The sequence below is a fragment of the Delphinapterus leucas genome, chromosome 7 (genome assembly GCF_059928025.1).
Source record: "Delphinapterus leucas isolate spDelLeu-1000000601 "Yukka" chromosome 7, BTC_Dleu_Yukka2, whole genome shotgun sequence".
NCBI lineage: Eukaryota > Metazoa > Chordata > Mammalia > Artiodactyla > Monodontidae > Delphinapterus > Delphinapterus leucas.
This window is the reverse complement of record NC_143135.1, coordinates 104,775,970-104,800,194: the sequence shown is the minus strand read 5'-3', so window position 1 is coordinate 104,800,194 and position 24,225 is coordinate 104,775,970. Positions and strand designations below refer to the sequence as shown.

Here is a 24,225-nt window from a genome sequence, read left to right as displayed (position 1 = left end):
ATATAATTAAGGAATCCTGAAAGGTTTTTAAGTTTTGATTTTCCAGAGTTGAAACAATATCAGATAAGTTAAAAATATGATTTTTATATTTGGAAAAAAATTAACCCTTCACATATTATTGCCAAGAATTCTAAAGCTCTTTAACAAACAAACAAAAACATGCTTTCAAATGCTATGAAGGACATTATTGGTTCAACTGGCAAAATGGAATACAGACAGCAGACCTGATCAAAGTATTGTATCAAAGTTAAATTTCTTTAAGCTGATAACTGTACTAAGCTTATGTAGGACAACTTCCTTGGTTCTTAGGAAATACTCACTGAAGTTTTCAGGGGTAGAGGGACATGATGTATGCAACCTGCTCTCAAAACGGTTCAGCAAAAAATACGTAATAACAAAATGAATGAAAAAGCAAATGCTGAATAGGAGAAATGTTACATTGATGAATCTGGGTAAAGGGTGTAAGAGCTGTTCGTACAATTTTTATAATTTTTTGTAAGTTTGAAGTTATTTCTAAATAAAAATTCTAATTGAAAAAAAGTAACAGAAAAATATTCAAAATTGTTCTTAAGATCATACTGGACCAACTTTAAGCAAGATTTTATTGGGGGAAAAAACAGCAACGTATTTAAAAATTGTGCTCATAAAAACACTCACGCAGCACCAACCTTAAGCAAGAAATTAAATTCGTATTGTCCAGTAGATATGAGTTACATATGTTGTATTTTCTAGAAGACACATTAAAATTAGAAGAAACAGGTGAAACTAATTTTAATATATTTTACTTAGCCAATGTGTAAAATATTATCATTTCAATACGATCAATATGAAAATTATAAATGAGTTATTTTACTAGTTTTTTCATACTAAGTCTTCAAAATCTGGTGTGCATTTTACACCTACAGTACACCTCAATTCAGATGCTAAATTTTCACAAGAAATACTGGATCTGCATTTAGATTTCATAAAATGTATCAAATAGTTCAAAAAGCAGACTCATACCAAGTTGTTTCAAACACAGATAAATGTTTTCCAATCACCGAATAGAGTATTTGTTTTTAAATATAAATTAGCTAAAATTAAATACAATGGAAAGTTCATTCCTCAATCACAACAGCCACACTGCAAGTGGCTACACTGTGGGACAGCCCAGCTTTAAAAGCTGAAACAAAAGCCCGCGAGAGGAGGGCTTGATTTGCCAAAACTCAGCTCATCACATTGATCAAACGATTTTAACATGGTTATGAGGTTAACAGGCTGATGTTCCTATCAGAGGCATTGGTATCTGTCCAGGTCATAATGTGACATCCCCTCCACCACCAATCAAAAATATCAGCACAAAGCTTCTTGATCCTCTGCCTCAGACGTCATACGTTGAGTTTCCTGAAAATTGACTATCAAAGGGCCCATTTTAAAATGTGGTGGAATGAACTGGCTCTCAGAAGCCTCAATGTCCACTGTACAGAGTGCAGAATTTCAGCACAAATACCATCTGAGAATCCCACATGGGAGCAGGCCCACGACTGAACTTGTCTCAGATTTAACAGAGGAAGTGACCCTGAGTACAGAGACTTTTTTTCTTTTAAACAGGTGTAAGAGATTAATTCAGTCAACACCAAGCAACACTCAAGACTGGCCAATCAATAATTCTGTGCCAAGCAATTTGATCAGGGATTTGGCTAGAATCCTTTTGGCTCATCTCAATAAGGACCATCCCAAAGCGAATCCTGATTTAGGCCATTCTCATCTACATCAAGGCTTAGGCAGTCCTTTGCCTGAAAGCAAATAAACTAAATCAAATTATATACATATGAAGGAAATGCTGCCTCTTGCACAAAAGGAAAAACCATTTGAAAGGTAATTTATCAAGTATGGGCAAAAACACAGTTCCAAAGAAGAGAAGTTTCATAACAAAGCATTCAAAAACCATTTTAGGGAAATGTCTAATGCCTACTTTCTGTCTAGCCAGACTTTCCGATTGAACAATAATGTGGGTAATAATCAAATTTAATCCACAACAGCTAATTCTGATATTGTTCATTTCTCTTTCTCTGTAGGCATCAAGTATTAATATTCCATTTAAACCTGAAAGGAAGATGTACTTTAAAATTGATGGACCCTTTTTTGTGAATTCACTAGTGCCTGACGTTACTCGTACCTCTGGGAAGTGAGGTAAAAGTGTGAACAATGGTTTTTGACATCCTGACCTAAGAGTTAAATTCTATGTTCCATACAAAATCTTCTTCCTTCCCCTCCCATCCCAATGATCTAGCTTGCTTCCCTGCGACACCATATTGGAGACCACAGATATAAATCCAACTAACCACTGTGTGGCAACGAAAATAATCCTAATCTAAAAGCATGCGTATATAAACATTAACTATTTCTACTTAAAACTTCTCCCCCCCCGGCCCCCCAAGAATCAAAGCTTTAAGCAGGATGAATACAAACGTTTTAAGCCGTTCCATCGGAGGTTCGTTCTTGATTAGATTTATTCTAATCGTGGAAATATTTACACGTTCTGCAGAAGAACACGTTCTAACTGTGGGTTTTTATTAGAAACTTCTCAGTCAATGCCTAGGTAATCAAATCCAGTTTCACTTCTCTCTGAAATTAGCCAACCACGCAGAAATCCAGTGTAATTTTTAAAATAGCGAAGAGGGGAAATAAACTACACACCCCAAACATTCCAGTCCGACAGTTCAAGCACTATTTCGAGAAGGCAAGTAAAATTAAAGTCCCACGTCTCCCTCAGGAACAGAAAGGTTTCTGGGAAGCGGCCACGTCCCGGCCACCCTGCAGGACCCACGGACCTCAGCAACCCCGCCTGTCCCCGCGGCCCGACCCCAGCGAATCACCCAGGAGGCCCGGGCGCTGGAACATCCTCCCGGCACAGAGATGGCACGGGGTTATCAGGTGCAGAAAAACTACTTACACCAAAAAAGTACGATTAGACAAGAGTTTTTACAACGTATTCACGGGTACCGCGTCCCTGCTCGCTGAAACCCACCACAAAAGGGAGCAACACCAGCAGCAGAGAGGGGTTTCCCCTTGTTTATTGGACTCAGGCAAACGGCTATATTTAACAATTCCTCCCGAAGGCCCGATGCCAGCGCGCAGGATCTGGAGCGAGAGGCACACAGGCAGGAGAGGGCACACCCGCTGCGGGGTTGCGGAGCTTCTCCGGTGCAGCCCAAGAGGCGCTCGCCCCGCACCGCGGCACTCCCCCGGCGCCGAGCCGGGACGCCCGCATCCCCGCGGCTCGGCCCACCTCGCCAACAAAGGCCGCATCCGCCGCTCCCCGGTGGGAAGCTCCGGCCCCCCGCGGGGAGCGCGCTGCCCGCCCCAGCCCGGGGCCAGGGTCTGCACAGCCGCCCCCGGAGCGAGCCCAGCCGCACCGGGTCTCGGGCTGCGGGCCGCCCCAGGGCGCACGGCAGAGGCTCGCGTGGTCCCGGGGGAGGGCGGGGTGGGCGTCTGGGCGGCGCGGGGTCCCCAGAGAATGTGGCGCCGCCGCGGGCGGGATGGGGGCTGGGGCGGCCGAGGCTGCCCGCCGCCCCCCGCAACCCCGATGCCTTTCATTTGGCCTCTGCGGCGTCGGAGGCAGCCCGACCTCCAGCGCTAAACGCTGCGCCAAGCAGGTGCGGGCGGGGGAGGCGCGCCAGACCCGCTGCAGCACCGGACCACCCCCACCGCCCCCACGCGACGCGCTCTCCGCCCGGCCCGAACCCCACGGCCCGCCCGCCAGCAGGCCGCGCTCCCTCGCGGGCGCAGGAAAAAGGGCTCGGGCGCTCGCCCGGTGCCCACCTCAATGTAGCCGGCCAGAGCCGCGGCGGGCGCCGTGAGCCCGAGCAGCAGCAGGACCAGGAGTTTGCCCGTGGCCGCGGCGGCCGCGGTCCCGGTGGCCGCCATCCCTCGCCGGGTCGCTCTAGCGCTCGGCGCTCAAGCTCACACACTCGGACTCCGGAGCTCTCCCTACCGCGACCCAGAAGCATCTGAAGCCCGTTCGCCGCCGCCCCGGGGGATTTACACCGACCGGAACTGACTTCACAAAACCACGCCCTCCATATCCAGCGTCCAATGCTGGCCCGCAGAACCGCCGCAAGACACCGCCCCTTGTTCAGCCCAGATCCAACCAGGGGACGGAAGGGTCCGCACCTCCCGCCGCCGCAGCCGTGCTCCCCCGCCAGGCCCCTCCCCCAGCCGCTGACGCCCCGCCCCCGCCGGGACCCCGAGGCCCAGAGACGCGGGGGTGTACGCGGGGGTGTGCGCAGGGTAGGTGGGGGCCCGCAGCTCGGCCCGGGCGGGGGCGCGTTTCGGCCTCTGGAACGGTGCACTGTTGTCTGCCCGCAATGCGACCGTCTGTTCGCCTGCAGCGGCCTGATACGGACACGCCCCACTCCCCGCCCCTGCGGGGTATTTTCCAGATTCCTCTGGGTACCGCCCTCTTTGGGGTTCTGAAAATGATTTTATTAAAAACAGGATAAAAAAAAAAAACAGGATGAATTGTTCCGAGTCCAGGCAGGTTTGCAGAAGGCCCTCCCCCCGGGCAGAGGAAGGGCTGCCATGAGGCAGCTTTCCTCTGCTTCGACCCCGCGCAGGGCGCGCCCCTTCCCAGCGCGCTGCCGGCCCGGAGCCGGCTTCGCCCTTTCCTCGCCGCTCCGCCCGGCCGTGTTTCCACGCTTTTGACCTCTGTTTCTTAGGCCTCATCCCTCCTGTTCCTTACCAGTGGCCACTAGAGCCCGGGATAGCTTCCTCCCACTGGAGACCAGTAGTGCAAGGAAAACGTTGACTTCAAAGCCCAGGTCCCCTTCCTCGTGTATTTTAGGAAAAGATCATTTTTCTTTTTTTCTCCAGTTTAAGATCACTAGCAAGAGACCTGCTTCTCTCTGCCTTCTTGCTCTGCTGCGTTTCCACTTTCAGTCGGGAAACATTCTGCTGCCCGGGTTCACAGCTGGCACGGCCTCGCCGCGGCTGGGGCGCCTCCGGCTTTGTTTCCTTTCAATAGCCTTGAGATTTATGGACCACCCTCTCCATAGTCCTTGCTAGTTTCCAGATGAATAAAGAGCAGGGTCTCTACCCCAGGAAACAGACAGTAAAAAGGGAGACACAGCGTCCACGGAGTACACACAGAGTGCGGCAACGAGGAGAACGCTGTATTTTCCAGCCCCACTGCGTGACGTGCCCATTCCTGTGGTTGAACACGCTCTACCCCATTCCCCAGAGACAGCCCACACCTTTCCACTGCAGAGCTCTCCCCATGCCTGCACTGTCCTCGCTCAAATATTTACCTGCTGAAAACCTTTTCATCTTCCTCTGCTCGCTTGGAGGTAAAATCTGCTTCTGGATACCCGGAGCGCTATTCCCCGCTCTGGCACTTGCTGCCCTGGTTATTTCCAAAGCTCTCCTGCCACTGACAAGGCATGGGTATGTAATACTGCAGGGCCCCTCACCCCGGACACCCCAACACATGTTTGTGCAGCGTCACTGAAACCAATTCTGCTGGGTTCTGGTCCTAGTTCAGCGGTTGCTGTGGACTGAAGTGTATCCTCTCCAACATTCACATCTGTTGAAGCCCTGACCCCCAATATGATGGTATTTGGAGGTGGGGCCTTTGGGAGGTAATTAGGATTAGATGAGGTCATGAGGGTGGGGGCCCTCAAGAGGGGATTAGTGCCCTTATAAGAAGAGACCAGAGAGCTTGTTTCCACCATCCACCCACCCCCATCCACACGAGGACGCAGAGAGAAGGCCAGGAAGAGAGCCCTCATCATTGGGAAACGAAGCTGGCCAGCACCGTGCTCCTGGACTTCTCGGCCTCCAGAATTGTCAGAAAGAAAGTCCTGTTGTTTAAACTACCCAGTCTGTGGTATTTCGTTATGGCAGCTGGAGCTGACTGGCGTAGCTGTATAACTATGGGCAAGCCCTTCATCATGTGGACTATCTTTCCTCCCCTGACAAATGTAAATATTAAAAACCTGTCTTACTTTACCAATTTGTGTGATTCAATGAAAAATGAATGTACAATAGAGAAAAGCATGAAGTGCAATTTTCTGTGAAAATATGCACGAAACAGTACCAAGTGACTGTGAAAGTCCTAATTCTGTTGTGGAGCCTTGGATGTGTCCTACAGACCCTCTGGGACCCGTTTCCTTGCCCACAAAATCAGGAACTCAACTCAGGGACGTCTAAATTTCTATGAATCTAAATGCTAAGAGAAAAGCAAGTGAAATTCCCTAGGTTCAGAGTAGTGCCCCAGTATTCATGCTTTTGGGACTGTGTATGCAAGGCTGAACTCTAATATCATGGAATACGGCAAGGAAATGTAGAAAAATGACCTGGGGGTTTTCTATCTAAAATTATTTATGTCCTGGGGACTTCCCTGGTGGCTCAGTGGTTAAGACTCCATGCTTTCAATGCAGGGAGCATGGGTTTGATCCTGGTCAGGAAACTAAGATCCCACATGAAATAAATAATTAAATTAAATTAAAACCTTAATATGTTTTAATTAATTAATTAAAATAGGTCCTGAAAGACGTTTATTTGCATTTTCAGGTCACTGAAGGATCATTAATAAAAGTTTGTTGCCCTATTCATCAATGTTCTTGACTTTAAAATGTTACTTTCTTTTTATTAAGTGACACTCACAGGAGCATACTTAGTCTTGCAGTTCTCGGACAATGATTTTTCATCCTAAACATGTTCACGTCAGTGACCAAGTCATTTGAAGAGTACTATGTTTTCACTTCATTACCCTTTGTTCACAAAAGGAAAAGGCCTAAAATAATCTCCTGTTTCTCCTCTCTTCTTAAGAATCAGACTTTCTCGTAAAAGAGTTATCTTTCACGTACACTTAAGATGTGTGCATTTCATTGTTGGGGAAAAAAGGAGTTTATGTCCCTAAATGTATCCTTATATGAGCAGCACCCACGCATCCATTTGACACTTATTCAGGTGAGTTAAATCCAGGTACAGCAGCTGCTCCCAAATCAGGATGCTTTTCAAAATCAACTAAGAAGTTTTATAAAAAGGCAAATTCCTAAGCTCCTACCTTGGAAATTTTGAATCACTAAGACTAAGGTGACATAAGGAATTCAAAATACATTTTTTTTAAAGCTGTCCAGGGAATTCTAATCCACTAATACTTCTGAGAGCTTGATTCTTGAAAATCATGGGTCAGTAAAACAAAATTTTTAAAATTGGAGTAGCATTTAAAGTTACCAGTGTTTCCAGACATAGACAACAGACTTATGGTTGCCAAGGGGGAGGGAGGGTGGGGGAAGGATGGATTAAGAATTTGGGATTAGCAGATGCAAACTATTATATGTAGAATGGATAAACAACAAGGTCCTACTGTACAGCACAGGGTACTATATTCAGTAGCCTATGACAAACCATAAAAAAGAATGTATACATATGTATAACTGAATCACTTTGCTGTACAGCAGAAACTAACACAGCATTGTAAATCAACTATACGTCAATTAAAAAATAAAAAAATTACCAGTGTTTTAGTTTTCTAAATAAAACATTGACACAACTCTGTGTTGTCACCACTGTTTCATTAAAGAAGGAACATTTAACAACAACAAAAAGAAGAATGGTCATCATTTTACAATTTAAAAGACACATACAATGTAAATTTTTGACAACTCACTACATTGCCTTTTTCTCATCACAAGTCGGAATGGTGAATACTTTATAATGGAATGGTCCTGTTCTAATGCAGGTGTTGGAACAATGTAGTATGGGACATGAATATGAACTGGTTATAAGCTTGGCCTTGGCTTATAACTGGTAGCCTTTAAATATACCATACCCAGAATGTATCCTCTCACCGCCAAACCCACCACATCATCCATGACTGACTCAGCACTTAAGACTTGGTTCCAGTATCACCTGCTCATGGAAGTTTTCTGCTCTCCCTCTTCTCCAAGGCTGAGCTGATACACCTCCTTTGTGTTCCCCCAGAACATTCTGTACGTACCTCTGACACACTGTTTGTAAACTAAACATTAGTGATTTATTTTCTTTCTTTTTTTTGGCGGTACGCGGGCCTCTCACTGTTGTGGCCTCTCCCGTTGTGCGGAGCACAGGCTCCGGACGCACAGGCTCAGCGGCCATGGCTCACGGGCCCAGCTGCTCCGCGGGACGTGGACCGGGGGCATGAACCCGTGTCCCCTGCATCGGCAGGCGGACTCTCAACCACTGCGCCACCAGGGAAGCCCAGTGATTTATTTTCTTTATTGTCTCCTTAATTACATCATGAGTCCCTTGATGGGGAGGAGTCGTGTTTGGTTCACTTCTGTACCTTTACAGAATGGTTGCACTTAATAGACATTCAAAAAAATATTTGCTGAAGGAACACATAACTAAATGAGCTTTACACTCTGGCAGAGAGGGTAAAACTTGCGCATGCATAAGTATACTACTAAGTGGAAAGTCATAAATGGCCCAAGAGAGCTATCTGTGCTTTTTCAGGAATAAATTGAGGGAAGAAGTTGGTTACATCTGGCTGAGGACAGCAGGCAGGGATCATAGAAGAGATTATATCTGAGAGTTCCTGTGAATATACAAAGGATGTCCAGGAGAGGACAAAAAGCATGGAAGGAACAATGCAAGCAAAGGCATGGCGTTGGAAAAACACAAGGCATGTAAGAGAACATGTGAGTATTTCATTTTTTGGAGGACAGGGTTTGTAATAAATAGCAAAGGTAAGATGGTTGGTCAGTTTACCTAAAAGATACTGGGGAGCCATAGAAATCTTTGGAAAAAAGATATAATTAGAGTTGGCTTTAGGCAAATTGAGTGTGACAGCCATACTAGGTATGAACCAGAGTCTAGAGGCAAGGAGGCCAAGTAGGAGCCTATTGTGATATGAGGGGAAGAGTGATTGTGGGCAGAACGAAGAGAGATGCAGTGGGACTGGAAAGGAGGAGGAATAAAAGGAACTTCATGTGTCCAAACACGGTGCCTGGGAGAATAGGGTAAGGACAATGCCATTGGCAGAAATAGGGAAAAGATAATGGGGACAGGGGAGTGGAGTTGATGAAATGCCAACAACATCTCCAGCATGAGATACACAGTCATTACTTGGGAAAGAGCTCAGAGAGAGTTTGGAACTAGAATTAGAATTCAGGAATTTGCCTACCCCAAAGTGGTTAAAACCATAAGACAGCCAATGGGGACAGCAACAAGAGAGGTAGAAAGAAACCCAGAATGATATATTATTTTTCTGTTTAACCTATGTTTATCATCACAGCATAGAGTCAAAAGCTAGAAAAGACCAAGTAGGATGAAGACTAAGAAAGCATCACTGAACTTGGAGGTCATAGAACCTGGTCACTGGTCATTTCTTTGTAAGTTGTAAAACTACATGTAGGAAGTAAAGGTTTTAGTGGCTGGTGAGGCAGAGCTAACAAGCACAGTCATATCCTCCAAGATGTTTCCTGCTGAAAGAGCGAGCTAGTGGAGCAGCTCTTGTGGGGTACGGGTAGAGAGTTTTGTTGTTGTTTTTATTGCTGTTTGCCATTGATAAGAAGCCACTGTGCGGGGGAAGAGGAGTTGCCTGGTGGTCTAGTAGTTAAGATTCCGCACTTTCACTGCCGTGGCCCGGGTTCAATCCCTGGATGGGGAACTGGGATCTCACAAGCCAGGCAGTGCAGTCAAAATAAAAAACAAAAAAACCAAGAACCCACTGGGGAAGGGGAGAAATTGACAGTGCAAGAGAGACCATTCAGATCTGTAAGATGAGTATCATCCTTATTTTGCAGATGAGGAAACCAAGGCTCAGAGAGGTGAAATAACTTGCCCACAACCAAAACCAGTAACCAGCAGAGAAGGAAATTGAATCTTGGTTTGTGTGACTCAGAAACTTAAGGTCATCTGCTCACATCATGCTAACCAACTCCCTAGCAGGTATCAGAAAACATTCGTCTCATAAGTCCCTCCATGGATACATGGAAAATGTATCAATGGCTGGCCATTCTTTCTGCTTGCATTTTAAGGTAGCTTTGTGATCTTCTCTAAAATCACACTTCTATTCATAAACAGAGAAGCCACTCTACAGAATGTAACTCAAGAGGAACTAGAAAGTTCCCTAGCTGTCTCCTATTTCTCTCCTGCTTAGAAGGCTTCCATGTTCCCTCTGCCACTGATGTTGAACAGGTGGCATCACTTCTCAGAGGGACGCTCTATAAGAAGCAGAACAGGTTTAACCTTGAGTGATTTTCACCTTCACCACATGAGTAGGTAATTAAGCTTTAAATATTTTAACTTGTAAAGACTTTCTTATACCTCCTACTGGTCTAAATTAAAACAGGATCTGGTTTTCAAACAAGTCAAATAGACAAAAATATCAAGTACTTAAAATCAGTCCAGGGCACCCAAATTCGATAATGCCAGAGCAGGGTCTAGACATAAGAAAGAATCTGGCACTGGAGTCTTCATGTAAATATCTTTTGTTTTCAAAGATAATATTGGTGTAACTGATTACAATCTGGGTATGTAGGTGTGGCTGAAATACAATGCTTGAAAAATAACTTTAAACACACTACACATATGCTACGCTTTGTTTTGCTGGTCAACTGGTTGACAGGCTTGAAGCAAACAAGTTCTGTAAGGTCTAAAACTTATACAGTCTTGGGTGTCCTCGTTAAGACAAACGTTAAGATTTTCAGAGTACCTGCAGAGGCCTCAGGGGAGCCCAGGGCAAAGGAGTGGTCGCAGAGCTTAATTAACTCTGCAGAAAAGCTACCTCTGGCTGCAAATCACTTTTGGAGGAGTTGTTATTGCATGTGGCCCTGCCTATTTACCTTCCTTTATTTCTTGTTGTCCGTGAGTCTTCATTTGAAAGGAGCCATCCCATTCCTTGTATTTGGGCTGTTCTGCCCGTATGCTATGGCTAATTTCTCAGCTGCCCATAACGTTGCCACATTTTTTACTGTTCTTGTTTGGTGCTTCTTTGAATGATTTCCTCTGCCTTCAGTGTGGAAAATATAAAATGATGATAAAAACCTCAGCGCTGGAAACTGCTTGCACTAAAAGTTCTTACTGTTGGTGATTTCTACATGGTACTTGCTTTTCAGACAAGCTGATGTGAAATTACTCAGCTTGAGAAGCCCCGAAACGGAGTTTGAACGTATTTGGGGCATTTTTCTACCCTGTACAGAAGTCCTTTCATAATGGCTATAACAGAAGGATGGAGAAACTCATAGTTCTATGATTAGAAATTTTGTCTTGTGGATGGACCTGAGACTTTCATACAGAGTAAGTCAGAAAGAGAAAAACAAATATATAATATCGCTTACATGTGGAATCTAGAAAAATGGTACAGATGAACTTACTTGCAAAGCAGAAATAGAGACACATGTAGAGAACAAACGTATGGATACCAAGGGGGGAAGGGAGGGTGGGATAAACTGGTAGATTGGGATTGACATATATACACCACTATGTATAAAATAGATAACTAATGAGAACCTTCTGTATAGCACAGGGAACTCTACTCAGTGCTCTGTGATGACCTAAATGGGAAGGAAATCCAAAAAAGAGGGGATATATGTATACGTATAGCTGATTCACTGCCGTACAGCAGAAACTAACACAACACTGTAAAGCAACTATACTCCAATAAAAATTAATTTTTAAAAAAGGGAGGGCTTCCCTGGTGGCGCAGTGGTTGAGAGTCCGCCTGCCGATGCAGGGGACATGGGTTCGTGCCCCGGTCCAGGAAGATACCACATGCCACGGAGCGGCTGGGCCCGTGAGCCATGGCCGCTGAGCCTGCGCGTCCGGAGCCTGTGCTCCGCAACGGGAGAGGCCGCAACAGTGAGAGGCCCGCGTACCGCAAAAAAAAAAAAAAAAAAAAAAAAAAAGGAAAAGAAGAAAAAGAAATTTTGTCTTTATTCGGCTAATCTTCATCATGTATGTGAAGATGGCTGTCATCTCCCATCTGCCCCCCACTCCAAAGTCTTTTCTTTAATGCAAACAGACTCATTTCTGTAACCATTTTACATGCAACATTGTTACCAGAACTTCTTACCTTCTTTTTACCTCTCTATAAATTCCAATTTACTAATCAGCCTCTAAAAATGTAGACTCCAAAACTGAGCACCATATTTCACATCCTATAGAGAGCATAATGTTGTTTTTCTGGACAACTTGCATTTCATTAATACACCCTAACATTTCCTGATGAGATATCAATACCAAAGTCACATAAAAATTCATTTGGTGGATATTTATTCAGCACCTACAGCATACCATGTGTCAATCAATACTTTACTTGAGATATAAGGTGAAACAAAATAGGCTTCTTGTTCTCAAGTTGCTTAATAAATAAAGGCTGTCTGTTCAATGTCAAAGAGTGTGATGATAACGGGAAAACTTCCCAAAGAAGATGCTTTAACTGAGTTTGAAAAGATAGGAGTCATCTCGACAAAGAAGGCAGCTATGGCTAGCCAAGGCATTGGTCTGGGTGTGGACAGGGAAGCATAAAGAGGCATGACCCCACAGGGGAGCAACAAGAGAAGAGGGATCACAAGAAATAAGGGTACTCACTAAAGATTTTGAACTCTCTCTTGACAGATCTGGGGAACCACTAACTGATGGTGAGATTTGCATTTTAGGAAGATCACTTTGTCAGATTCATCACATCAGGAGACTACTGAAATCATGCAGCGAAGACACAATGAGAGCCCAAACTAGGGCAGAAGAAGTAGAAATGCAGAGGAGAGGGACGCAGGGATCAGAAAGTGCCCCACTCAATGACTTGTGGGATACAGAAGAAATGCACACTGGGGAAAAGGGCCTAATAGCAGATAGCAAGTGGTTAAAGCAGGGACTTTAGACAGATGAATTTCAGGGTTCGAATCCCTGCTCTACAATTCCTGGTTGTGTGACCTTGAATTATTTAATTCCATCAGAGCTAGGAATTCTCTTTGCAAAATAGGATACTATCACCTTTTTAGCAGGGATCCGACAAAGACTAAATGGAATAATGGATAAAGTACTTACCTGTTTAGCTCAATGCACAGCACATGATAAGTTCTTGATACAAGACAGCAGGTAACTGTGGCTGGCTGTTTATGGTGGTGGTGATCATGCCACTGCCATTCAGCAAGATAGAGAATTCAGGGGGAGGAGCAAGTTTAGGGGAAGAGCTAATGATATTACAAGAGCAGCTCATACTTGTACAGTGCTTTCAATTTTCAAATGTCTCTTGTATCCATTATCTCATTTCATGTTCAAAAGAACCCTGCAAGTCTCACTTTCATTTCTAGGACAATTCATTTCTAGGACTCCATCCTAGGAAAATAATCCAAAATGAGAATAAATGACGGAAAAATGCTTATGAGATATGGTCAATTTTTTAAAGAAGAGAATGCGAAGTTGTATATGTAGAATAATTTCAATTACATGTTTAAAATAGACTGGGAGGAAATGAACCAAAATATTACTTTTTTCTAGAGAGTGGGATTATAAATGATTTTTAAATTCTTCTTAATATATTTCTGTGTTTTTCAAATGTTCTATAATGGATAGGTATTACTTTTACAATGGAGGGAGGAATGATGCCCTTTTCTTTTGTTTTCCATTGTCTTATTAACAATGTTTTGTTAAGTAGATAGGTTAGTCATTATTATTTTCTTTGTTTTATAATACTAAGACTTCTGTCAATAATAATAACTATAACTAACACTTACATAGCACTTACTACATGCCAGGAATTGTTCCAAGCATCTTAATAAATATTAAGTCTAGGCATGAGTTTAGAATTTATTAGAATTATCCCATTTTTATGTTTTTGGCTGTAAATAATAGAAATGTCTACTTAATACAGCTTAAACAAAAATAGTATTTATTGGCTTATGTAACTGGAAAAATCTAGAGGTGAAAACATAGAGATGGGGCATGGTTCCAATCAGGACTGCAGCTCACGTCTCTGTGATTCTCCCGGTCCTCCTAGTCTGTCAGCTTCATCCACAGGCTAACGGTGAGGCGTCTGTGATAGTTTTTGATCCTGTCCTACATTTGCTCAGGAAATTGTCCAGGAGAAAAGACAGCTTCTGCCTCAGGCTTCCAAACGAGAGTCCTGAGATTCTCTGGTTGGACAACTTAGGTCACATACCCACTCCCGACTCAATAACTGGGGGGTGGGGTGGGAAGAGGGGTAAAAATAAAATGTGCTGAGTGTCTTAAGTCAACCAGGACGGCCAAGGAATCGGAAGTGGGGGTGAATGAAAATCCAATAGGAAGGGAAAATGGGGGAAAGGATACTGAGTAGGAAATAGACAATATCGATTACTTTATTTCTCAACATTCAGTTTAGGTTGGATCTTACTGCCAAGTTAGCTACAAATTTCATCTTTCCTCCTTCCCAGCTGTCCTTCCTGGGATCCTTATTTTGGTTCTCTATTTGTTATTCTGTGCATCATTGAATAGATGTTGATAAAGTAGTCTATGAAACCTCTCAGCTTTAGATCACCTGAAAACCCTCTGAATTGAAGGTAAGATGTAGAACAAGCTATATGCCATGTTTTTTTCTTTGTCTTATATTGACAATATTTGCTTGTTGTTTCAATTAAGAAATGTCAGAGAGCGAGCCCAGTCAGCTTCTTCGGCGGAGCCTCACAGGGTAAGAGGGGCTTGGTGGAACCCCAAGGTCTATTTCTGGTTTTATGTTTGTTGTTGTTTTGTTCTGTTTTTTATATAAAAGCTTTGAGTTGCAGTTCACATACCATTCAATGTGCCCATTTAAAGTGTACAATTCAATAGTTTTTAGGAAATTCACAGAATTGTGCACTTATCACCATAATCAATTTTAGAGCATTTTCATTATACCCAGAAGGATCACTGCACCTATTAGTAGTCACTCCCTGTTTCCTGCCCGCCCTTCCTCCTCCCAGCCTTAGGCAACCATTGGTTTACTTTCTGTATCTGTAGATTTGCCTTTTCTAGACACTTCATGTAATCATAAAATATGTGGTCTTTTACAAATATCATGTGATATCACTTATATATGGAATCTAAAATACGACACAAATGAACATATCTATGAAACAGAAACAGACTCACAGACATAGAGATCAGACTTGTGGTTGCCAAGCGGGAGGGGGGAGGGGAGGGATGGACTGGGAGTTTGGGATTAGCAGATGCAAACTATTATTTATAGGATGGATAAACAACAAGGTCCTACCGTATAGCACAGGGAACTATATCCAATATCCTGTGATAAACTATAATGGAAAAGAATATGGAAAAGAATGTGTGTGTGTGTATATATATATATATATATATATCTGAATCACTTTGCTGTACAGCAGAAATTAACACAACATTGTAAATCAACTATATTTCAATAAAATTTTTAAAAATAAAATAAAATATGTGGTCTTTTGTGACCGGCTTCTTTCTCTAAGCATCGTGTTTTCAAGCTTAAGCTAACCATGTTGCAGCACGTATCAGTGCTTCATTTCTTCCTAGATAATGTTCCATTATATTATCCATATATATTATACTATCCAGATAATATTCCATTATATGGATAGACCACATTTCAATTATTCATTCCTCAGTTGATAGATAGTTAAGTTGTTTCCACTTTTAGACTATTATGAATAATACTTTTATGGATATTTGTGCACAAGTTTTTGTGTGGACCTATGTTTTTATTTCTCTTGGGTATATACTTAAAAGTAGAATTTCTGGGTTTCCCTGGTGGCGTAGTTGTTAAGAATCCGCCTGCCAATACAGGGGAAAGAGGTTCATGCCCTGGTCCGGGAAGATCCCACATGCCACGGAGCAACTAAGCCCGTGCGCCTCAACTACTGAGCCTGCGCTCTAGAGCCCGTGAGCCATAACTACTGAGCCCGCGTGCCACAACTACTGAAGCCTGCGCACCTAGAGCCTGTGCTCTGCATCAAGAGAAGCCACCGCAATGAGAAGCCCAGGCACCGCAACAAAGAGTAGCCCCTGCTCGCAGCAACTAGAGAAAGCCCCTGCGCACAGCAAAGAAGACCCAACACAGCCAAAAATAAATAAATAAATTTATTTTAAAAAAAACCTTGTTTATTAAAAAAAAAAGTAGAATTTCTGGCCCATATGGTAGTCCACTGTTTTGCAGGTCAGAAATTTTATCAGAGCCCTTCAAGTACTATCTTTAGGTAACCAAACTCAAAAGAGATTGCCAGGGACTCCCCTGGTGGTCCAGTGGTTAAGACTCCACACTTTCACTGTGGGGGGCATGGACTGGATCCTTGGGTGGGAGGGAACTAGGATCCCACATGCCATGCGGTGTGGCCAAAATTTAAAAAAAGAGAGAGAGAGAGAGACTGCCATGTAGAACTAGAAGATAATACATCAATTGACATTACTGTTTGCCATCAAATGGCATTACTGTTTTCAGGGGACCAGATCACTCATGCTAACTGCTTGGAGAACCTCCTTTCCAATATCAAGGTATATGAGAAACTGAAAATCACTGCATTTAATTTTTAGTTTAGTACTCACAGCAACTCTCTGAGGCTTAGAGAGACTAGATAATCTGTTCCGGGTTACATAGAAAACAGGTGGAAACAACAGGATTGCAACTCATGTCTGCCTCCTTCCAGAACTGTCTGTCTTAAATACTAGACTAGACTCATACCGCTCAAATGCCACCAAATATTTAACTGTCCACTTGTTGGAAATGAGTTGCTTCCAATGTTTTCACCCACAGCACTAGTCCTTCTGCAAATGGCTACTTGAAATAAGTATGTGCTCTCAGTAGTTTTATTCTCAAAAGGTGACCTGGTATCCAAATTCTGGACATGTCTTTATGTGGCTCTGCCTCTACTGACTTTTTATGAGTTGTTCCTGATCACATTTGCTGGCACACTTCCTTAAAAGCACAGTCAGCAGCATTCAAATCAGCTCCTGGATGCCTGCCCTACAGGGACTTTTGATGATCTCTGTACTATTTTGAGATAAAAAGGGTTCAGCATCCAGCCGTCCAAAAACATAGTCTAAATCAGCTTTTAAATCCCTCGTTACATTTTACAAGGTGGAGGCCGCTGAAGACTTGAGTTGTTTCCAGGTATACTCCAGTAGATCTCTCTAGGTCTCGCTCCTTTTTTGGGAATGGGTTGCAGACCAGACGAGGCGCCGTGTGGTGACTAACCCACCGTCACGGCCTCAGCTGTTGCTCTTCTTGGAACAACCAGCTTTACAGCTCTTTTGAGAAAACCAGGGTTGTATCACCTGTACTTGGCTGGTATTCACACACTAAATTACATAGCCACGGTAAAATATTATGAAATCAAGACTCACTTTGAGAAGTTTTGTTAAATTTGTTAGATGTGACAGTGGTATTGTGGTTAGGTGAGGAAAAAAAGATTTTCCTTTGAGATGCATACGAAAAAAATATATCTAAGGGTGCAACTGAAGAATAAGAGGTTGCCCCTAAATGAAGAGACTGTGAGAGGCAGACGGAATTGAATACTTGATATAAATAATTTAAAATGCATAACTGTTATTCAAATCATTGAGATTTGACTATGGATGCAACCTTTCAGATCTGATAGAAATTATTTACACTGAAGTGCTCAGAGAACAGTCAAGATAAACGATAAGGCAAACGTATCAACTGACATATTTGGTGAGGATAAGTGATACTTGAACATCACAAGACTGAGTTAACATCCTCAAAGAGAAAGTTTGTAACAGTTTCAAGTTGTAAAGACTGATGTATGGGGCAATAACCTATCCTTGAAAGAGAAGTTATTCTTGTAATGGTTGTTTATTTTATCTTTTACTCTTGGTTGCTGCCCTAGATAGATTAATGTTGAAGCTTTCAGTATCTATGAGGTTGAATTTACAGTGACAAAGGGTGCAAATCAGCCTCAGGATTCTTACCTTTGAGAAAAAGTAAAGAATGGCTTTCTCATTCTTCATCATGCCATTTTGCTTAGTTCTTTTTTTTTTTTTTAATTATTTTATTTATTTATTTTTGGCTGCATTGGGTCTTTGTTGCTGCACACAGGCTTTCTCTAGTTGCCGCGAGCAGGGGCTACTCTTTGTTGGGGTGCGCGGGCTTCTCATTGCTGTGGCTTCTCTTGTTGCAGAGCACGGGATCTAGGCGCGCAGGCTTCAGTAGTTGTAGCACGCAGGCTCAGTAGTTGTGGCTCATGGGCTCTAGAGTGCAGGCTCAGCAGTTGTGGCACACGGGCTTAGTTGCTCCACGGCATGTGGGATCTTCCCCGACCAGGGCTTGAAACCATGTCTCCTGCATTGGCAGGCGGATGCTTTTAACACTGTGCCACCAGGGAAGCCCTGCTTAGTTCTTTAAAAAGAAATGTGGGGTGTTCAATCCTGCGTTCGGCTGTTTTCTATCACTCAGCTATAAGTCAATTCTAATTTGAGTTCAGAGGTGACTGACGAAAACCAAAGTCAACTCTCAACCATCATCTACGTTTTGTGTTATCTGTGACCTCTTAGCTCCTCAACCTGCTAACCCCCTTTTGTGCCATTCCTTTGAGGAAATGCAAGGACATTTTTTTAAAGTCAATTTTACCGCTCTTGAGAAATTCTGGCAAAAGGAGATTAGGGAGTGAGGAAAGAAAAGAAAAAAAAGTGAGACAGAAAATCGTGGTGAGGCAATTAATTAAAGTGAACTTTGGGGATTGTTTGTGGCTTTCCATAATTTAAGTTCCACTTCTTATCAAAAATGAATACAGTGGGCTTCCCTTGTGGCGCAGTGGTTGAGAATCTGCCTGCTACTGCAGGGGACACGGGTTCGAGCCCTGGTCTGGGAGGATCCCACATGCCGCGGAGCAACTAGGCCCGTGAGCCACAACTACTGAGCCTGCGCGTCTGGAGCCTGTGCTCCGCAACAAGAGAGGCCGCGACAGTGACAGGCCCGCGCACCGCAATGAAGGGTGGCCCCCGCTTGCCACGACTAGAGAAAGCCCTCGCACAGAAACGAAGACCCAACACAGAAAAAATAAATTAATTAATTAATAAACTCCTACCCCCAACATCTTCTTTAAAAAAAAAAAAAAAAAGAATACAGTGCCATTTGGCTCCTGTATGCTTAGTAAATACCTCAAAACTTCCTTAGTTAGTGGCTATTTCTTTTTCTTTTTTTTTTTTTTTGAGGGTTTATTTTTAACATCTTTATTGGGGTATAATTGCTTTACAATGGTGTGTTAGTTTCTGCTTTATAACAAAGTGAATCAATTATACATATACATATGTTCCCATATCTCTTCCCTCTTGCGTCTCCCTCCCTCCCTATCCCACCCCTCCAGGCTTAGTGGCTATTTCTGCCTGCTACTAAGCCACTCTGAACCATTGAGCATTAAGCAACAATAAAGAAAACTGGAAATTCTTAAGCCATTGCTGACACCTGAAACATTAACAGGCTATAGTTACCAAATTCCTGGTCCAAAGGTGTTCTATATTTGTGTGGTGATTATATATTCTAAAGCTAAGGCATATGATCAGATGAGATGAAACATTTGAAATCAGAGCAGTTAACCACGATACATACTTGACAGTTAAAATATTATTTTCCCATCCTACACCTTGATCTTAATTGCTCTCATTGCTGTGTATTGAGCAGGCTTGACCTTAACAAACCCTTCCATTAAGATAGAAACCAAAACAAAGAACATGTGTTAGAGAGGAAGAAAACGTGTACAGACAAATAGCCAAATAACTGGAAATCACGGTGCTTAGATATTTAATATTCTTCAGCAATGTTAGTCATTATTTTAATAAACTTGATTTTTTCGAACAGTTGTTAGGCCATTTTTAAAAACTGGCTTGCAATTGTGGCAGATCTGATTTGCAAGAACAAAAGAGAGAAAAGCAGTCTTGCTATATTCAGCACTAGGAAGATTATTCTCAGAGTATTGTGTTCAGGTTTGGTTTTCCTAATTGAAGAAGACTGTGCACAACTTGGGAAGAGTCCCAAAAAGTCAACCAAAACATTCAGAGGCTAGAAAAGAAGGCATATGGAATTCAGCTTCCAGAAATACACAAATGGAAAATAATGAATGTTCAAGTGTATTCACTATAGCATTATTTATGACAAAAGATTGGAATCTACCTAAAAGTTCATCATTATGAGACTGGGTAGATGAATTATAGCTCAGCTATACGATGAAATTTACTGTAGATGTAAAAAAGATTGAGGAGGGCTTCCCTTGTGGCGCAGTGGTTGAGAGTCCGCCTGCCAATGCAGGGGACACGGGTTCGATCCCTGGTCCGGGAGGATCCCACGCCGTGGAGCAACTGAGCCTGTGCACCGCAGCTACTGAGCCTGTGTTCTAGAGCCCGTAAGCCACAACTGCTGAGTCCGCGAGCCACAACTACTGAAGCCCGCGCGCCTAGAGCCTGTGCTCCACAACGAGAGAAGCCACCGCAATGAGAAACCCGCGCACCGCAACAAAGAGCAGCCCCCGCTCGCCACAACTAGAGAAAGCCTGTGTGCAGCAATGAAGACCCAACACAGCCAAAAACAAATAAATAAATTTATTAAAAAAAAGATTGAGGAAACTATTGTGTGTTAGGGAAAGATCTCCAAGATGTATTGTTAAGTGAAGCAAGCAAAGCACAGAACAACGTGTGGGGTATGCTGTCATCATGTTGAAAAGTAAAAGGAGAGATGATACATATTTATATCTATTTGTGTATGCATAAAAATAACCTCTGGAAGTGTATGCAAGAAATCAGTGACAGGGAGTTTGGGATTAGCACATGCAAACTATTATATACAGGATGGATAAACAACAAGGTCCTACTGTATAGCACAGGGAACTATATTCAATATGCTGTGATAAGCCCTAATGGAAAAGAATATGAAGAAGAAATATATATGTATAACTGAGTTACTTTGCTGTACAGCAGAAATTAACACGTTATAAATCAACTATACTTCAATAAAATTAAAAAGAAACAAAAACAATGACAGTAATTGCTTTCCAAGGGTAAGCAAAAATTAGATGGATGTGAGATGTACGTGTAAAGAGACTTTTATACCTTTTGAATTTTGATTTTTACATATGTATTACTTACTTTAAAACTAAATAGATAACTTTAAATGAACGGCAAAGAAGAAAAGATACAAAATGAAGAATGGTGAGAGAGATGAGGATTTAAATTTTGTCTACATTTACGAAGAGCCCTAAGTAACGCACCTTATCTGAGTATCTCCATAATCAGTGTAAATTACCACATGTTAACTTAATTGCAAAGACAAACAATGAATGAACTGATTGTGCCATAACACAGTTCACTCATGATGCAAAGACATGACCCTAATTCACAGAAGAGAAGATTGAACTAGGAACTGATTTTTTTCCAAAATGACGAACAATTAGTCAATGAAAGAATAATACAGTTCTCTATTCCCTGGACCTCATAATGTTTGTAAAGCACTCTGTAGTTTGCAAACTGCTTTCACATGTGTTACCTCATTGGATCCATTGTTATAAAAACATTGTGTGGTGTACAAGACAGGAATTGCTATTTCTCATTTTACAAATGAGAGATGGAAATAAAGAGAAGTGACCACTTGCTGGTGATCTCAACCAACATGACAGGATACCTGAAACTGGAACTGGCTTGAGAGATGAGGGAAAGACGATGGCCAAGGGCTTGCCAAGTCCCTGGACTCCTTGGAAGTACTTACAGCTTTAAAATTCTTCTGCTTTTTGCCCAGAGTTATTTCTCAATTATTAATTTTTCTTTGTTCTGGTTCAGAGATTTAGCTGAATTTCTGACTCATCTTGTTTCTTTATAGAAAAAGGCATAGGAACCCTTCTTATCTTCCATCCATTCAATCTTTCCTTCTGGTGAAAGAATCATGGAAGAGAGCTGACTAGAATGCGCATTCCTGAGACCTCTCCCAAGATTCTGAGCAATTGGGTCTTGGGTGGAGCCTGGGAATATGTGTTTTCCGTAAGCATGTGACTATACTTAGACTGGGGGTCTGAGCATTGCCCTGAAAAATATGCACAACGTGAAGTGAGATTGTTTGTAATGAGTTACTCTGTGGCTGATTAAAATCAAGGAGGCCGGGTAGGATAGGGAGGGTGGGAGGGAGGGAGATGCAAGAGGGAAGAGATATGGGGATATATATATGTATAGCTGATTCACTTTGTTATAAAGCAGAAACTAACACACCATTGTAAAGCAATTATACCCCAATAAAGATGTTAAAAAATTAAAAAATGAAATAAATAAATAAAATCAAGGCGGCCTCTCAGAGTCTCTTTCCAAGCTCATTATTGCTGCAGAAAAGGCAAAGGCAGGGAGCTGGGAGTGATGACTAGCCTCTAGTGAGCTGAAGGGAAGACAGTGGAGACAGCGCACAGGGCTAATATTTGCCTAGCAATTCAGGAAAATATTCACAGACTTAAAACTCATCAGACGTATTCCTTTCCCTCTGAAACTCTCCAAGTATGAGACTGAACTCACCTTGGAGAGTCTGAACAAGTTGCCTATTTGCTTCTAAGGAGAATTGTAAGTGTTGACCACGTCTGTAAAGACCTAAGTGGTTTGAGATTTGGTTTCCTAGTGACTGCCTCTTTCCCTCTGCAGTGCTGGAGCAATTTGTGATCTGGTGGGGTACACCTACTCACAGGTCCCAAATTCCATCTGGAGAAGAGGGACCTGGAAACCACAGAGGCCTCATGGTGGAGGACACTTGTTTACCTAAGCTCTTCCCCACTCCAGCCCTGGTGAAGCCCCTAGTTTGGCTTCCTTCAGAGTTTCTGTACCAACATTTATCTTTTTTCAGCTGGCTTCTCCATAAGAGAGTATTTTGTGAAAGCTGCTTTGGAATTATTTTAAATGACGTAATGCCTAAAGAGTACATTTGTCATTGGCTGAAGGCTTTTATAGTTCTGCATAATTTTCTGAGTGTTTTTCACTTGGTACTCATGCCCCAAGACAATTATCGAAAAAGATATACATTTATTAATTGAAATAATAAATACTCTGTAGGTGTTCTAATAAAATGTGGTGATTTAAGGGTTAAGTGGTATATAGACTCATTCTAGAATAACAGTAGAGCACACTTCTGTAAAAGCCAAATGGAAAAGTACAGAGGGAGAAAAAAAACAAAGAAAAGTTAAATCACGGTGCACTAGGTACACAGAAACAATGGAGAGAATTTGAAGAAAAAATCGCCTCATAAGTTTAGGAAAGGTGTATTCACGAGAAATTTCATTTGCTAACTATTTTTCCTCGGTTCAAAGATTTACAGGTGCTACTTTATCTTGTCACCTTATTTGTCTGTAGAGCATGTCCTCTACAAAAATAAGAGCCGTTCTGAGCTGTGACCACTTATTGACCTTATGGAGTCACTGGATGCAAATTAGCCAATTTCCTGCTCTCCACACTTTATTAGTTGACTGTTAGTCTACCTTCCAAGAAGGAAGCAGTGACTAGAAGTTTTTCTAAGGACAAAACTGGATTACCGATTACATTTGCCTCAAATCCTCAAACTTTCTTTCATAAATAAACATAATAAGGAGCCTTCGGTGCATGAATCTACCTCTGTCTCTTGGTAAGATCTTTATCTGAAAATCTTATAACAACTCAAAGATGGAGGCCAGGACAGAAGCCTGAGTAGCTTACGAGAAATAGTGGTCCCTAGGGAAGAGTGAAGAGTACTCTAATTAGCTAGTTTTGACTTCAACATTCATGTCTTACCCACAGTTTCCTCATCCACAGTTGCACCTGCAGAAGCTTTTCAAAGTTAAGATGATGAAGATGGGGAATTTGGAAAGTGCAGGAAATGACATAATTGCTGGCACATGATCTAGACCAGAACCATCCAATAGTTCTTTCTGAGGTACGGACATGTTCTAGACCTGGGCTGTCCAGCATGGAAGCCACCAGCCACATGTGAATACTGAGCACTTGGACATGTGCCTCCTGTAATGGAGGAACTGAATTTTAAATTTTATTTAGTTTTAATAAATTTAAACTTAAAGAGCCACATATGCCTAGTGGCTACTTATTCTGGACAGTGCAGTTTTAGACTTTCAGGTGACTTTTTTAGCTGTTAGAGACCAAATCCAGATTTCCTGACTGGTTGAGTATTCAAACCTTAACCAACTCCTGAGTTTGGTTCAAACTCAAAGAAGTAGGTGGTTGAAAAGTGAAAGGGTGAAGAGAAAAAAACATACCCTCATCTACTGATATTACTGGTGTAGAAGGAAGACACATAAACAA

At 42.5% G+C, this 24,225-nt stretch overlaps 1 protein-coding gene across 6 annotated transcripts in view; it reads right to left on the bottom strand.

The window, feature by feature from the left end:
• APLP2 (amyloid beta precursor like protein 2) overlaps window positions 1-4,011 on the bottom strand; it is a 71,933-nt gene extending 67,922 nt beyond the window's left edge. For 4 of the 6 annotated variants that reach the window (XM_022556296.3, XM_022556297.3, XM_030764513.2 and 1 more), the window contains exon 1: window positions 3,805-4,011. In XM_022556296.3, coding sequence (XP_022412004.1) covers window positions 3,805-3,909 — 105 coding nt within the window. In that variant the 5' untranslated portion in view covers window positions 3,910-4,011. The remainder of the gene's footprint in view (window positions 1-3,804) is intronic. The other 2 variants (XM_022556295.2, XM_022556298.2) reach the window with 1 other exon arrangement.
• Between the last annotated feature and the right edge of the window lie 20,214 nt (window positions 4,012-24,225).